Source organism: Rutilus rutilus, assembly GCF_951802725.1.
Source record: "Rutilus rutilus genome assembly, chromosome: 8".
NCBI classification, from domain to species: Eukaryota; Metazoa; Chordata; class Actinopteri; order Cypriniformes; family Leuciscidae; genus Rutilus; species Rutilus rutilus.
In genome coordinates, this window is record NC_140222.1 from 36,367,442 (window position 1) to 36,384,492 (window position 17,051).

The 17,051-nt window shown below is 37.0% G+C and overlaps 3 protein-coding genes across 4 annotated transcripts in view; 2 read left to right on the forward strand and 1 right to left on the reverse strand.

Annotated features, from left to right (window-relative positions):
* The window catches only part of LOC311295344 (interferon-induced very large GTPase 1-like), a 28,888-nt gene extending 21,081 nt beyond the window's left edge, over positions 1-7,807 (forward strand). For both annotated transcript variants that reach the window (XM_084416668.1, XM_084416669.1), the window contains 2 exons: positions 2,143-2,210; positions 2,385-7,807. In XM_084416668.1, the coding sequence (XP_084272794.1) occupies positions 2,143-2,210; positions 2,385-7,190 (4,874 nt within the window). In that variant the 3' untranslated portion in view covers positions 7,191-7,807. The remainder of the gene's footprint in view (positions 1-2,142; positions 2,211-2,384) is intronic.
* Positions 7,808-9,102: 1,295 nt separating this feature from the next.
* LOC311294600 (uncharacterized protein) lies at positions 9,103-12,983 on the reverse strand. Its single transcript, XM_084415556.1, has 5 exons — positions 12,887-12,983; positions 12,471-12,803; positions 12,160-12,291; positions 11,876-11,943; positions 9,103-11,693 (listed from the first exon to the last, which is right to left on the reverse strand). Exons 1-5 carry the CDS (start codon positions 12,909-12,911, stop codon positions 11,559-11,561), a joined length of 693 nt encoding a protein of 230 aa, XP_084271682.1. The 5' UTR covers positions 12,912-12,983; the 3' UTR covers positions 9,103-11,558.
* A 226-nt stretch (positions 12,984-13,209) lies between these two features.
* On the forward strand, positions 13,210-15,698 carry LOC311296092 (uncharacterized protein). The gene is made up of 5 exons (XM_084417738.1): positions 13,210-13,505; positions 14,496-14,819; positions 14,904-15,035; positions 15,217-15,318; positions 15,488-15,698. The coding sequence occupies exons 1-5, from the start codon at positions 13,481-13,483 to the stop codon at positions 15,493-15,495; spliced, it is 591 nt and encodes a 196-aa protein (XP_084273864.1). The 5' UTR covers positions 13,210-13,480; the 3' UTR covers positions 15,496-15,698.
* Positions 15,699-17,051: the final 1,353 nt, after the last annotated feature.

A 17,051-nucleotide genomic window follows, 5' to 3' on the forward strand; every position in this document is an offset into this window, starting at 1 on the left:
CTTTGGACATTCACGATTGGTTACTGATAGAAAGGAAATGCCCCTATTTGGGTTACATAGCGTTGTGCAGGAGAGTCACTCCTAGCTTTACAACAATAGCGGTCATCATGACAGACTTTATTAAACAGATGGAGCTCTGCATGTCGCGTTCAAATGCTAACCTCTTGGTCAATTCGGGAGAAACTTACTGCCGCAAGTAAACAAAATGTAATAAAATAAGCATCTTAATGTATATTTTCAACGTTTTTTTTTTTATAGCAGCTTGAAAGAACACATATTGAATGAGTAAACTAGACCAAAATTTAAAAGACTGACCACTTTATGAAAAATCAATGTTTTTGCCTGCCGTGTCTTGCCTTAAATGGCTTTCCTGAGGTAAATGTTAGGCCTATGTGACATAATTGTTCTCCATCTGTTTTATTGACTTCTTTCCGCGGTTGAAAAACACTGATTGATCGATATTATGTATAAGGAATATACATTTCGGTAAGTTGTACTGTATCTTTCAAAATTGTTCATTCGTGTTTATTTACTAGCGAGATGATCGGTTCACTGAGGCTAGGGATCTGTCACGTCACATTTACAAAACTGTATTTATTGTTTGAATTTTGTAATAAAATTGACCGATACTGAGAGTTGACACTTTTTTATATATCATAAGTAACCTGCTCTGTATTGTCTGTCGGTCTTCACTTTGCTTCGCGATTTTTCTGTGCATGAGAAAATGGATGTGTGACATGATAGCGTGTGAAAAGTGTCAATTGTGTAAGTTGGCAGCCCTGACTTAATTCAAATTAGCAAGAACTATGACTAATACAATAACAGGCTTAAATGAACAACATAAGTTATACGACTTACCGTTCTCAAGGACGTGTACACCGATCTCAATTTATTTATTCTCCAGAACGCTGCAGTCTCTTTTTTTCTCTCTTTCTCTCCCGTCGAGTGGAACCTTGCTTCGCAAAGAGAGTGCGCGCGCTCTTGCTCTCTCTCTCTCTCGTTCTTTTAAACATGCGCCCAGCTGTCACAAGCGCAGCAGTTTATCTACATTACACACCGGTCAAATAAGACTTTGGCGGGACAAAAATTCGCTTTGGCGGTCGGCAAAAAAAAATCTTCAATCGGGTCAGTCGCACAAGTGCGCCTAAATATCTTTTCATGGTCACACACAGACATATTTAGGCGCAAATGCGAGTGAAATGGTCGCACTGTAGAGCCCTAACGTTACCGTGGCGGCAAAAATTTTGCCGTGGCGGGCCGCCATTAACTAATCAACATAGAGGAAACACTGCAGTAGTCCCGTACTTAGAGAAGTTAACGGATATAACGGTCATCAGTTGGAGTGCCCTTGAGAACCACCTGAGGGCAATCCACATCAGACTATCATGTTTCACTCACAAACTACATCTCCCATAATTCTCTGCCTGGACTCATCAGCACTCATTATCACATTCACCTGTGTCTCATTATCTTGTTTAGCTCACCCCATATAAGCCTGGTTCACCCCATCACTCACTGCGAAGTTTTGTATGTTGTTACACTGCATTTCTGAGTGTTTCCACTGTTGCCTATGTTCCTGGTTCTTGTTATCTGCCTGTGTCCTGGTTTTCCCATTCCTGTCTTACCCTCTGGATTTGTTTGTTTGTATGGACTGCCTGCTTGTGTATGAACCTTGCCTGGATTTTGGATTACTCTAATAAACTGTATTTGGATCCTCAACCTGCTTGTCTCAGAGCAGTTCGTAACAACGGAGTTGTTTCCGTCCTTTTCATCAGATCCATTCCTTAGGAATTGAAAGATACACTTTACTTTATACATTTACTCACCCTTATGTTGATACTGTCTTTCTTCTAAGGAATACAACATAAGATATTTTAATAGACATTAGGGTCCAGAGCAACATTGGAACCAACTGGCTTTCATCGTAAGAAAAAACAAAAAACAAAAAAACACTTTTTGTGTTCTACAGAAGAAAGACAGTTATACAGATTTGGAACAACATGAGTCTAAGTAAATGATGTCATTTTTGTGTTAACTATCTCTATAAGCCGAATGAGCTACAGCCTAAAATACATGTTATATTTTTGTTTATTCATTGATATTTGTTTCCATAATATTCTCTCAAATTTTTTCTGTCAAAAGATCAACCCACAAGAACTGAAGAGAGCCTTGAATCAACTACAACAACAGAAACAAGAGAGAGATTTGGGGTACGTGTTGAGTGAAGTGCAAAAATAGAAGAGGAACAAGTTAGAAATCCCTTAGAGATATAGCTTATTATTTTATTTTAGATCCCTTTACACAAGAAAACGTCTTTATTACAAAGTAAGTTAATACACTAATCCACAGCAAACTTTCTTTATTTGTGCTGTTTTGTTTCTTAGGCAAAATTGGAAAGTCGTTCAGAAGATGGTGCAAGACTGAATCCAAGCAAAGGAAATGGAATCAGGGAAAAAATAGAGCATCTTTTTCAAAGACTCTGTCTTGATAATAGGGATAACTGTAAACTAAGAGCTGCAGATGTTCTTCAACTAACCCGGCATTCATTACAGTCTTATGAGTCTTGTGCAGAGGAGGACCTCATTCAGACTTTCCTACAAAAACTATTGATGATGTACTACAAAGCAAGATACATTAAAACTATAGATAAGCAACATGACGGACAACAAATAAAAAATGATTTATCTGAAGATGAGGGTGATGTCGATATTTTCAGAGATATGCAGCAAAAAAACAATGAACATACAAACAGAAATGCTATTCACCCGATGGATGTTCAGATGGCCGTGTTTCATCGTGCTGATAGTTTCCTAAAGCAGCTCATGGTGACTAAACTGTCTCAGTGTCAGTACGCTCTGCCTCTGCTTGTCCCTGATCCATTCACAGAAGAGATTGAGTTTCCTCTCTGGACATTCAGACAAATCAACAAGAGCTGGAAAATGAAAGATACCAACAATGAAATCATCAGTAAAATCCAGCCAGTCTGGAAGGCAGAAACACCTATGGTGTCTTTCTTCAGGTTTGACTCATTGTCATCATCCAAATCTCAGCTGATGAACAGTCTGATCAATGAGAAACACAACACGTTCTTCCACAGGAACTGTCCAGGCAGCAGCAACACCAGAGTACTGATGGATGGAGTGGTGGAGATCGCCTGGTACAGCCCTTCTGGGAAAGACACAGATAAATTTACTCAATGTGTTGCGTTCTGTAACCTTCACGGTGATGCAGGAGCCAACGAGAAACAGCTGCAGATCCTCACTGAAATGTCCTCGGTCAATGTTGTTATCCTACCACGACTTGACAAGAATGACAAGAGTGGAGTACAGATCCAAGAGCTGTACAAGGACAGAAAGCCACTCATTTGTCTTTTTACTGAGGATGAAAGTACAGTAAATGAGACAAGAAAAGGAAAATACAAAATTGGATTAAAAGACAGAAATCAGTCAGATGTATCTGAAGAACTCATACAAGCTATAAATAAATGTCTCTCGTCCTCATCGTCAGAACCATATTTTATTTTCAGACTTGATGATTTGTCCAAACACTCAGGTATCAGAGTAGATGAGGATCATGACAATGACTGCAGAACAGGGAAAGAAGCAGCCCAGCAGTTGATGGGTTTACTGGAGAAAAAAGGTCTGACAGAAATCAAAGAATTATTTCTGCCCTGTCAGGGGGAACTGTGGCATCAGTGGTGTGAAAAAAACAAAGAACTACATCGATCTCAGGGGAATGAAATAGACATGGAGATAAAACAGAAACAAGAAATGAAGAAAATCCGTGAACAGCAACATGTGCTGAACATTGGTGAGTTCATGAATTTGTTTATTACAAAAATTAATTCACAATCTCCAAATGAGAAGACTTTTTTTCTGAAATGGCTCACAATTCTCTTGGATGAATATACCTCAGCTGACCTTTCTGCTCTACATTATAAGTATAATGAAAAATGGTCAGAAGTCTTAAAACTAAAAGGGAAAAATGACATACCTGAGCAACAGATGGCAACAAATTTAACAGATGAACACACAGAACTTGATAGGATATCAGAAGAACTTCAAGCTGCAACCTTTGGATTGGAGCACATCCTGAGGGAAATCGGTCAGATGTATGAATCATGTAAATCAGTGAATACGAATAAGGAAGGACTACCATGTAATTTCTCTTCTCTTCCGAGTCTTGCCGCAGAGATGATGATCTCTGGATTTCCTCTGGAGCTGATGGATGGAGATGCTGCTCATGTTCCTGTGGTCTGGGTTACTGCTGTTCTACATGAACTCATCAAGAAACTGGGAGACAAGAGAGTCTTTGTGCTGTCAGTTTTAGGGATTCAGAGCTCAGGGAAATCCACTATGCTGAACGCCATGTTTGGACTGCAGTTTGCTGTCAGCGCTGGCAGGTGCACCAGAGGAGCTTTCATGCAGCTGATCAGAGTGTCTGACGAGATGAAGACAGAAAAACAGCTGAAGTTTGACTATATTCTGGTTGTTGATACTGAGGGGCTTCATGCTCTAGAACTGTCTGGAAGGTCAACAAGACATCAGGACAATGAAATGGCCACATTTGTTGTTGGTCTTGGTAATCTGACATTGATCAATATCTTTGGAGAAAGCCCATCAGAGCTGCAGGACATTCTTCAGATCGTTGTTCAGGCCTTCATGAGGATGAAGAAGGTCAGACTGAATCCCAGCTGTATGTTTGTGCATCAGAACGTTTCAGACATCACAGCTGGAGAGAAGAACATGGAGGGAAGGAGGCGGCTTCATGACACGCTGGATAAGATGACCAAACTCGCTGCTAAAGATGAAGTCTGTGATGCAGAATGTTTCAATGATATCATCACTTTTGATATACAGAAGGATATAAAGTATTTTGGACAGCTCTGGGAAGGCAGCCCACCAATGGCACCACCAAACCCATCATACTGTGAAAACATCCAAGAGCTAAAGACAACTTTTTTTACCCAAGCCTCAAAATCAGATGGGTTAGAGCTGACACACCTTAAAGTTCGTATTAATGATCTCTGGGAGGCTTTACTGAATGAACGATTTGTGTTCAGCTTCAGAAATGCTCTGGAAATCGCAACATACCGAAAACTGGAGACAGAATACAGCAAGTGGTCTTGGAGTCTTCGCAGTGCCATGCTGGATATAGAAAATAAACTCTACAACAACATAGAAAATGAAACCATTGATGAGGTTCCAGAAAGCGATCTTCAAGGAAAACTAAAAGTGAAAAGTGGAGAAGTCGAAAAATCAATGTCAGAATTTTTTGAGAAAGACAAAGATAAAGATATACTTATACAGTGGAAAGCATCATTTCACATCAAAATCCAAGACCTTCAGGAGAACATTGTGAGAGAAACAATGAGGAAACTAAATGAGATTCTTCAGCAGCGAGATATGAAGAAAAAGATTGATGCTCAGAGGACACGTCATGAAAATACTCTCTTGGAAAAGAGCAAAGAACTCGCCTTAAAACTCAAAGACAAAGCCAATGATGAAACAAACCTGAAAAAAGAGTTTGATTCATTTTGGGAAGAGTGTGTTAAGAAGATTACCACAGAAACTCTTCCAATCAAAGACATTGATGTACTAAGAGACATGAAGCAACTCCTCAGTGATATCCATGAAAGTGTACCTGTAGACATCTGGACAGAGAGCAGGGATGTTTTCTCTGTGCTGAGTTATTCAGATTATGTACAGTTAAAAAAATCCAGTGGATTTACAGGACATGCTAAAAATGACATCAAAACAGACAAAGAGAAATCAAGTTACACTCTATCTAAGGAAGATGAAACCCAAATAAAAAACTTAGTCAATGACATTGCACAGCATGTAGATAAAATGATCACATCATATAACATCTCAAAGATGGGCTACAACAAAAGCTACATTCAAGAACTTGCAGATCACATCAAGGAAAGAGTAATGCGTTATGAAGAAGATACTGTAAAGTATGTGTTCACAAAGGAATTTTACATGGTTTTGGTCATGTCCATCTGTAAGAGAGAAAACAATTTAATTACTGACCAGCACAGAAAGTTCAGGGAAGCCAACGATCCTGTTTTCTACTTTGAAAAGAAGAGCAAAGAGTACTACAGTATTTTCCAGAAATACTGTCAAGGTGCAACATCAGCTGCCATTTTTGCCGAGATCATCTGTCAGAAACTGAAAGAGCCCATTCAAAAGAGTGTCTACAAAGATACTGCCAGAGATTTGACTGATGAAATTAAAACAAACTGTGAATCGCTAAATGGAAACAGATCTAAACTAGAGAAACACATCCTCAAAACACTGGCAGAAGAGGAGGATTTTGACAAATTCATTAAATACTTTGACAGTCCCAAAGATCACTTTAAGAGTTTCATCAGAGATGAAGTCAATCGGTACATCACTGATAACTTCGGAGTCAGTGTTCGGCCCAAGATGAAGGAGAACATTAAACTCTTGCAGCAGAAGATCATGGAAGCGGCTCACAGAGCAACTACACTGGTCAACACGACCAGCGGAGATGTTCAGAAGTGGTTAGATTATTTCACTCTGCAGCTCTCAGATGTGCTGATATTCTCTGTAAAGGACCTCAGTGGAGTGAGTCATGATGGTGTTGATGATTTCAATCTTCTAGAAGATGTGATACACGAAGAACTTGGTTTAGTGTTATCTGAAATACAACAAGAATTCCACACAGAGACATTTCCAGAAAATCTGGAACACAAGGACAGACCAGATGAGATTCTGATTGATCATCTCAGTCAGTGCTGCTGGGTTCAGTGTCCGTTCTGTGCAGCCACTTGCACCAACACTGTAGAAAACCATACTGGAGATCACAGCGTTCCTTTCCATCGAGTAAATGGACTCACTGGATGTTGTTATGAGAGAACAGAGTGTGCAGATTTTCTCAGTTCAGATTTTTGCACAACATTAGTGAGAACTGGTAAAATGTTCTATACAGGTCAGTGGATTCCATGTAGAGAATACAGAAAAGCAGGAAATGTTTATGCAGAGTGGAGCATCACCCCTGACTTCTCTGAGCTGCCATACTGGAAGTGGTTTGTGTGCAGATTTCAGAAAGATCTGGAAAAACGCTCTGAGAAAACGTTCCACAGGTGGGATGGCATTTCATATGAATGGCGCCAATACTCAAAAGAGCAAGCTATCAAGAGTTTAGATAAATACACCCAATGACAGATGAAAATAAATTCTTAGGTCTCTGATTCATAGACCACAGTTTGAAATGAGTTTCTGTTTCACACTGGAAAACAATTCTGAATTCATCTATACCTCTATACCTCAGATAACACATAGGTTAACAGACAGAAATGTACATTCTGTCATCATTTACTTACCCTCTTCTGAAACAAGATATTGTGAAGAATCTCTGAATTGCTCTTGTTACAGTACATACAATGCATACAGATCTCATCTTAAAATATTCCCTTATCTCTGAAGTATCAATATAGTGCATTAATACAAAGTTTCAAAATTGCATAGAAAAGTACATGTTAACAAGGCAAATATTTAGATGAAACAACAACAACATGGAAGAGATTTTTTGTATTAACAGTTTTTTGCTACTCCCACTAGAGGGCAATATACTGTTTGTGATGGGACAAATGCACAAGGTTAGTAAAGTAATCAGGTGATAAGGGCCTGTGTAATCAAGTATGTGGAATTAGGCATGTATATGTTGGGTGAAGAATGCTGTTTTAACTTTTGATATATAACCATGTTGCACTGCAATGGATAGTACTGCATTCTTGTATAGTCTGTCATCATTAAATGAAACCAGACTCATAGAGACATCATCGTGTGGACATTGGTTTTATTTATTTATTAAGATTTGTTTATTGCCTTTATTTGGATAGTATAGTTGGAGAGAGGACAGGAAGCAAAGGGCAGCAGGGTCGGAAAAGGTTCCCGAATCGGGACTCAAACTCTGGTAGCCCGAAGCGGAACCACTCTATAGACCTTATGCACCAGAGAAACAAGGGCGCCGCCATCTTTGGAAAATTGTCTTTTAACTTCCGTTTTGCGGTCGCTCTGTATATTTATATGGCATTTCTGTCCAGGAGTAATTAGCTTTTTAAGTGGATTTACTTAATGTAAAGTTAACGAAAGTTATCATGAGGACTGTAATGTTTAAAGCAGATGACTTAACAAATGTAAATCGACCGGGAAGATTTTAAAACGAGCCGTTCATTAATAAACACGCAAAACGCTGTGAAAATACAGACCGGAAGTCAAAAGACAATGAGCGCAGTGCTGAAAAGGGGCGGAGCTACATAAGGTCTATAGTATGTCGGATTGCTGCCCATGAGACCGCTCATGACCGCTCATGCCCATGAGATCGCTCCTACATTGGTTTATTTTTTTTAACACTTTTTTCAAAAACAAAACAAAAAAACTGAACTGAAGCAAATATTCAGTATAGAGAAACACAGACATTATCAGTGTATACCAAGATAATCACAAAAAGGATATTCTTAGTTACATTAAAGTATTGAATCACTTGAAACCAAGGAATATATTCTTATACATTTGAAGAATAGATCAAATACAATCCCTATATGAAAACAATAAGAGAAAATAGTCAACCAAGAATTATTAAAGACCCCCCCCCCACAAAAACAAACCAAAAAAACAAAACTACTGCAACACATTATTGACCCAATTCTTATGAGATGTCTGCCCTAAATCGCTAAATCGCGACTGTCTTTATTTTATTCAGTTAACCAAAATCTGATCATATAGGGGATATATAATCAATCCACTCTCTCCATAGTACTGAAAACAACTGGGACTTTAGTCTTAGAGCATAGGTTAGCTTCTCCATTGTAAAAATATCATGTACTATGTTCTTCCAGTCCTCAAGAGTGGGCAAATTTGGTTGCAGCCACTTTCTTGTAATTGCTTTCTTACTTGCTATTGTTAGGATTCTGAGCAGATATTTGTTTGGAAAATCACTGGTAATCAAACCCAAATACATCACCTCAAAACTAAAAGGAATTTGAATCTTAAGAATAGTTTCCAAACAATTTTTTAACACTTTTATTGAAGAAGGAACATGACACATTTATCTACAGTATGGAGAGTTATGAATATGCAAATGTTCCTCAATATATTTGATACATAAATATCAAGCGCGTTTCCTCCGAGGAGGCAAGGAAGGCAGTGTTTTCTCAAAAAAACTAAAATAAAACAACGTGAATATTGCAAAATGTGACATAAAAAGTGTAAAAGTCACTTGTTTTTCGAAAGTAACAGTGTCAAATAGTGACACCAGCAGGTAAAGTTACAGCGGGAGTCAGCGTCTTTCTTGCCTCCCCTGAGTCCATTGAGTTTTAACAGACCTCCTAAATGCGAGCGGTGGGTTTAGTGGGGGGTAATTGGGATGAATGGGGAAAAGTCATGTGAGAGGAAATGCCTCCATCGGTCTATGTTTGGATATGATTGGTTATGATTGGATATGATTGGTTCGTGCGATAAATTCCTCCTGTTCTTTTCTTGCGCAGTCTCAAATCGGCCTGAAGACTATGAGCACACTATGAAAACATAATGTCATTGAGATGGCAACTGAATACAATAGAATCAAAACATTAATACCACAAATTTAATATTCATAAATACAAATACGAAATTTGTACGTCTGTAAAGCTGCCAATACGTAAATAATTGAGTCTTAGTGCTGTCAATGTTAGTACGTTTCAGTGTGTATGAAAACGTAAGTAAACGTACATTTGGTAGAACCACACTTTACATGAAAGTACACACAAATACTCATGAGATCCCTTTGGACACACAGTGAGGGAAATAATTATTCAACACGTCGTCAACATATTTTTTATTAAACAGTTCCAGTACAGCAATTCACATGAAACTTTGATCAGACATTGGTTTAACTCAAGAAATTGCCCTCTTTGGGTGGTTACCCTCTTGTGAATCTTGATCTTCAGTTCCTTCCACATAGCCTGATTGACACCAGACCCTTCTCAGTTGTAACTGAGAGTGGGTCTGGGGAAGATTCATTCACAGCCCATTTCTAAAGGGCCGTCACCAACGGACGTCGCTCAAATGCCTCTGGGCTCAATTGGATAGACCTAAAACCAATTAGAGCAATCGTCATCGTGTAAAGCTCGCCTTTGGTGCCAGTAGTCCTAATCAGAGCTGTAACGTTAGAAATGCACACACTTCACAGGCACAATGGCGCTTTGCCGGCATCTACTGACAAAACGCAATATTGTCAGTGCTAAAACGCAGCTCCGCATGAAACAGAGCTGTCGCGAGATACGCGCCTTTAACTGGATTAAGCCAAGAAAAGCCGTTTTGGACGGACTGAGCTCAAGGCGGATGAGCGCAGCCCGCGGTAGGGCAAGTGTGTTTCTGCGGCGGGGTCCAGATAGCAAAAGATGAACAAAAACCACCGAGTGCCGAGCAACCGAACTCTGAACGCCGTGGAGGTGAATTTTGATGTATCCGTACATCCCGCAATAACACAATAGTTAACCATTTTTGCTAGCTACTGTAGGTCTCCAATATAACTGCTAGCCTACTTGCTGTTAGACTAACGGTAACTCTAGGCTTGGAGTCCCTCTTATGACGTCACACCCAGCCTAGTGGAAGGGAGAGGGAGTGCGTAAAAAGTACCAACTTTTCATATTATATTCAGCATTTTGGTATAAAAAACATACAAAACAATGGTTCTTATCTTTATGTTTAATAAGCACATTGCATTACCTTCGTGAAAAATGTAACCTGCAATTTACACTTTAAGTTCAATTTGAAGTATATTTCTGATAAAGTACATTCTGAGAAGTAGCCTACATAAAAAGTAGATTGAAAGTAAACTTTCTTATTTTTAGTTTAAAAGAAGTATACTAATAGCACACTTGAATAAACTTCTGTTTCGTAAGGGTATGCAGATGACACCCAAATGTATCCCTTTGAAGCGTGATAACGAGCAGGCCTTAAAGCCTATTATGGATTATTTGGAAGAACTAAAACTCTGGCTTGCAACTAACTTCCTGAGCCTTAATGAGAGTAAAACTGCATTTATTGTGTTTGGTTCAAACGAACACTATGTACATGATTTTGAACTTGCATCTTTCTCACTTTGTAGTACTACATGTGTCAGAAACTTGGGTGTCTGGCTTGACAAGAACAAGAACTTCTGTTTTTAATGTTTCAAGTTCTGTAAGTCACCCCCCCCCCCCCCCCAAAAAAAACAAAAAAACTATTATCATATTGTTCTGAGGAATCTTGCATAAAACCTGCATATTTTTATTTTATGACCTTGTTTTCAGAATAAAAATGTTACAGGCTACACCATGTGGTTAAACTCAACTGAAGCACAAACCAAAACCAGACACCAGAAACATGTTCAAGTTTGGTCGACCTTTGTCTAGAGTGGAGGTTTAACCTTCGACTACAGTTTCTAAAACCACTTTATTTTTCACCTCAATTGCAATTAATTTGTTCTTCTCAAAGCCAACATGTTTTTGTCCAAAGCACAAATGAAATGACATTTACTAACATTATTTAGATGTGAAGTGTTGCTCATAAATCATTGAGATGGTCTGATTGTTCTGTAAATCCTCCTTCATCTGTTATTGACTGTAGAAGAGAGAAGCTGCACTCGGTCTGACAAAACCTGCTTCCACTGAGATGCTTCAGCAAGACGGTTTCAGCAAACTGAAGGAGACAAGATGAGAGAGACAAGATATTAATGTTAAACTATTATTAGCACAGCATATAGTTGTAATTATAGATTATTTTCACATGATCTGAAGTACTAACCCACGCTTGCGCTTAAAAACAGCAGTGAAGGTGTGAGATGACAGTAAGTTACTGTTTCTATAAATGTCTGTTCTCACCTGCGTCTCTTTCACGTCTCCACTGTTACTTTCTTTACATGCTGAGTTTGAGCATATCTTCACCAAACCTGAAACAGCAGCGAATTAAACATCACACAGACTCATTAAACAAAGTTATGAATCAAACATGAGCAGATGATTATATACTGTAAGACCAACAAAAGACGTGATATTAATCTAAAGAAAGCCATTTCACAAGCAAACAACAAAAAGCATGTAGTAAGCGTTATATTTGTATAGATATATGTAGAGTTTATCTTAACAGTAAAATAAGTAAAAAGTACCAATAACTGCAATGATGACAGAAGCGCTGAGCAGGACAGATGTGATGATGATGGTCAGATCTCTCCAGGATTTCTGCTGTTGTGGAGCGTCATGTGACTCGGATTCTGGAGTCTGATTCCTGTGGACAAATTCTGTCAAAATAATAATAATAATAATAATAAAAAATCTATTTAGTGTCGAGCCAAAACAATAAACCAAGTATTAAAATGTTTTTATACTTTTATATGTAATATAGTATATATAATAATAAATACTAAAATAAGTCATTTTAAATTCCAACACTGAACATCAAAGTAAGAAAATAACTCACCGCTAATGTAGATTTTGGTGCCGTTGTTGAATTTTAGTGGTTCACTAGTTTTCACACAATAATAAACTCCTAATTCATCAATGGTGATATTTTTGATGAACAGACGACTGTTAGTTTTCACTGAGTATTTGTGTTTAAAGCTGCTGTTTTCATATTTACCTCCTTCAACTGTGCTATCATAAGTGCGTAAGATCAACACTGGAGGATCCGGTAATTTCAGTTTGTACCAGTAAATCTCCTTTATATCAAGATCACAGGTTATAATCACATCAGATCCTAAAGTTACTGGTATGTTTGTTAGACTCTCTGTGGCTTGATACAACATGAACAGATCTATGAGAGAAAGAAAAACACATTTATTAAGATATAAAATCAAAAGAAAACTGACTAAATCAAATGAGACGTGAGAAACTCACAGATCTGCAGCTGTATGATCTTCATTGTCTGATCCAGATGAATAATATCTGCTTTACTGTGATCATTCAAACATCTCGAACTGTGAGCGGAAACACAAACCTCGACCTCACAGACCAGAGGGGAAGTCAGAGATGAACACATGATTGCAGTTATTTATATATTTTTTCAAGCTTGATTTGTGTAATTTGAAGTGCAATTTGAAAATGTAAAGAATATACATTTTTGAAATACTTCAAAAGAAAGTTTAACACCAGTGTCTATGGGGTCAAACCAGTAAACCAGCATTATCTACAGGAGAGCTGCAGTTCCTCTGCTGTCCTCTAGAGGCGCTGAATGGAAGTTTCACCGCTGGATGGCAGCTGTCACTCGTGACTCTCTCTATTTTTCATGTTCGCTGAAAACATCACACTTTCATTAGCACATGTTCATCATTCGCTCATTTATTGTATTTATATGTTGAGAGAACTCGATCTCGATCTGAACTGTGTTGGATTTGCGTTTGTTTTTGCTTCAGAGCTGCAGTAAACTTCATCTGGACTTCTGTGTGGAGGAACCGATTCATATTGAAGTGTTTTAATCACGACAATAACAACATGAAGATCATTCAGCTTCAGCTCTGTGAGTTTATTACATGATATTTACACTACCACTCAAAAGGTTTGGATTGGTAAGATTTTTTAGTTTTTTCGTTTAAAAAAAAAGGCTCTTATGCTCACCAAGGCTGCATTTATTTGACAAAAAAGAAGTAATATTGTGAATATTATTATCATTTAAAACAGTTGTTTTCTATGTGAATATATTGTAAAGTGCAGTTTATTCCTGTGATCAAAGCTGAATTTTCAGAAATAATTCTAATATGATGATTTGATGCTCAAGAAACATTTTTCATTATTATCAATGTTAAAAACAGTTATTTACATTTTTATTTCAGGATTCTTTGATGAATAGAAAGTTTAAAAGAACAGCATTTATCTGAAATGGAAAGCTTGTGTAACATTAAAGACTATCGTTCAAAAGATATAATTTTTTTAAAGACTATTTTTAAGAAATAAAATAATATTTTTATTCATAAAGGATTAATTGAATTGATCAAAAGTGACCGTAAATACATTTATAATGTTACAAAAGATTCTATTTCAAATAAATGCTGTTCTTTTGAACTTTCTGTTCATCAAAGAAACCTTAAATCATTGTACAAAACTGTTGTCAACATTGATAATAATAATGAATGTTTTTTAAGCATCAAATCATCATATCAGAATGATTTCTGAAGGATCATGTGACACTGAAGACTGGAGTAATGATGCTGAAAATTCAGCTTTGATCACAGGAATAAATTACATTTCAAAATAGTTCAATTAGAAAACAGTTGAAATAATAACAATATTTAACAAAACAATATATATATATATATTTTTTATTGTTAATCAAATAATTGCAGTCATGGTGAGCAAAAGAGACTTCTTAAAACATTAAAAATCTTACCTATCCAAAACTTTTGAACGGCAGTGTACATATGATTATTACTCTTGCAGCTGTTTCATTATGTTATGACTTCACCATTATAAGCGAGCAATCTTAATTGTGATGTATGTTTTTATCTTATAGATGTATTAATCTGTTGTCGAGCTGCAGTCTCAGATCAACTCACTGATTCGGGATCAAATGTGACCATAAACTGTGATCTTGATGAAAATGAGGTTTATTGGATTTTACTGAAAACACCAGATCCTCCCACAGTGATTCTACGATCATTCCCAACACCAATATCACCTTTATACTTAAATAATGCATTCAGAAAGAAATATTCAGTGCGTTTTAAACATAATCTGTTTATTAATAATGTAACCGCTGATGAATTAGGAGTTTATTACTGTATGAAAACAGGCACTCCTCCAAAACTCAGCAACAGCACCAGACTGCACTTCCCCGGTGAGTTCATTTACTCTTTCAGTGATCAAGACATTGATGCTCACATGTGTCATTTACTTCCTTCACTTTTTTCTTTCTTTCCAGAATCAACTCCACTGACTGAGTGTCACAATCATACAGCGGTGGAGTTTATTGATCAGAATCAGACACAATGGCGGATTATGATCATCATATTATCTGGACTGATGAACGGGCTTCTGCTCATTGTGCTGATCGGTGAGTGACTGTTCTTTAAGAAAAACTAAATCAGGAAATTAAATATATTAGTGTGTGATGCCACAATATAAAGATGATGCTCTTCTATTAATTTGTTTTTTGACTATTATTTAGCTTGTGTCTCTATATATACTGTTACAATTTAAGGATTTTTAATCTGAATTCACTGTTTCATTTTTAGTTTTTGCAGTTAGAAAAACTGAACGGCTGGAAAAACACGTTTATAATGCTGATTTACTGCTGACAAAAGTTATGTATCAGCCGCAGGACCCAAACCAGTCAGGTACATTTTATGAAATCATTCATATCAATACTAAAATTCATCACTGTAAGTATTGTGTAAGCTGATCACCTTTTATTCCAAAAAACTAAAGTATTTCCTTTTGTTTGGATTCGTTTTAGTTGAACTGCAGCTGAAATGCTAATATTGTTTTTCTCAATATTGTTTTCAGGATGCTGAGAGGGAATTTATGAGCTGCATAAAATATTCAGCATCCAGATGCAGCTACTGTATGTGTGACTATAAGACATGTTCATAAAATATCATGTGCTTCACATTGTGCTTCATGTCAAAATATATTGTTTTGCAGTGTAATATCAGGAGTATTGGAGAGACTGGGCTGTTTTTTTTTACTTTTACACCAATAAAATAGTTGAAAATTGATTGTAAAGTCAGTTTCTTTATGTGCACAAACCTTAAAGTCTTGGCTATAGAACGTTTCTATTAGCTGGGAATATTAATATTAGGAGTTTATGACTTTATGAACTCAATCACACATTAAGCATCGTTGTCAGATTCATTGATAAAGGGTCTTTCGTTCATTTTGATGTTTAGTTGTTAATTCAGTCAGAATATAATGTAAATAAAAATGTAGATAATGTGATTATAGTGAACAATAAAATTAAGTTGTTCTTTAAAAATGGCCTGGCATGAGTAATGGTAATGGACCATTTTTATTATAATAATGTATTATTGTTATATTTTTTATGACTTCTTGTTTTCAGAAAAAAACATACAGGCTACACATGTGGTTAAACTCAACTGAAGCACAAACCAAAACCAGAAACATGTTCCAGTTTGGTCAGTTCACAACTAGTGATAAACAGAGTCTGTCACCTTTGTCTAGAGTTGAGGTTCAACTGTGAATTTTCCAATGCCTTTATGTGTTTATGTATCTCAGTTCTCACAGTTGTCTAAACCTCAAGTGGAAACAGCAGCATTGCTTTGTCTGCATTAATGTCCTAGAGATTGACAAGTGTTTTAATGCATGGAAATCACCATCACACTAGATACTCTTAGATCACTGACTGTGAACGTACAACAGTTAATGGACTGCAACTGTCATGGCCGCTTTACATGAATCTAGAGTCATTCTCAGAGGACTTGAAAAAAAGAAATAAATGCTTTTACGTAGAAGTGGAACAGAGATAGCGATAAAGATAGAGATTGGGAGGTTAAAGGTATAGTGGAGGATCTTTCCGAATTTTAGATAAGACCCGCCCTCTCCACTTTTTGAGTAAGTTTGATTGATTCACCAGAATGGTTGACAATTAGGAGGACCAATAGTATAGGTGATCCACCCGGAAGTAAAAAATCCTCCATTATACCTTTAAGAGAACGCAGACATTGAGGGAGGTGGACATTGCATTGGTTACGAAGTGTTGATCGTAACCACTTTGCTATTGTTTTGCATCATCATCATCATCATCATCATCTAGTCTAGTCTAGAGTGTCGTATCAGAGAAATTGTAAGTGTTTATTTGAGATTGTGCTGTGAGTGATTATTTGGAGATTGTGATTTTGAACCTCTGTTTATCCTTGTTAACTGACCCACGCCTGTTTGACTACGATATTGGATTCTGTTTTGCATTGTTTGCTACGTACATTTATCTCCTGTAAATATTTTTGTATATATTTTTACCAAATTAAGGGAGGTAGGGGGTTTGACGCCATTTTATTTTGTATATCTTTTCACATTGTTTTTGTTTTAGGGGGGTAGGTAAGTTTAAATTGTA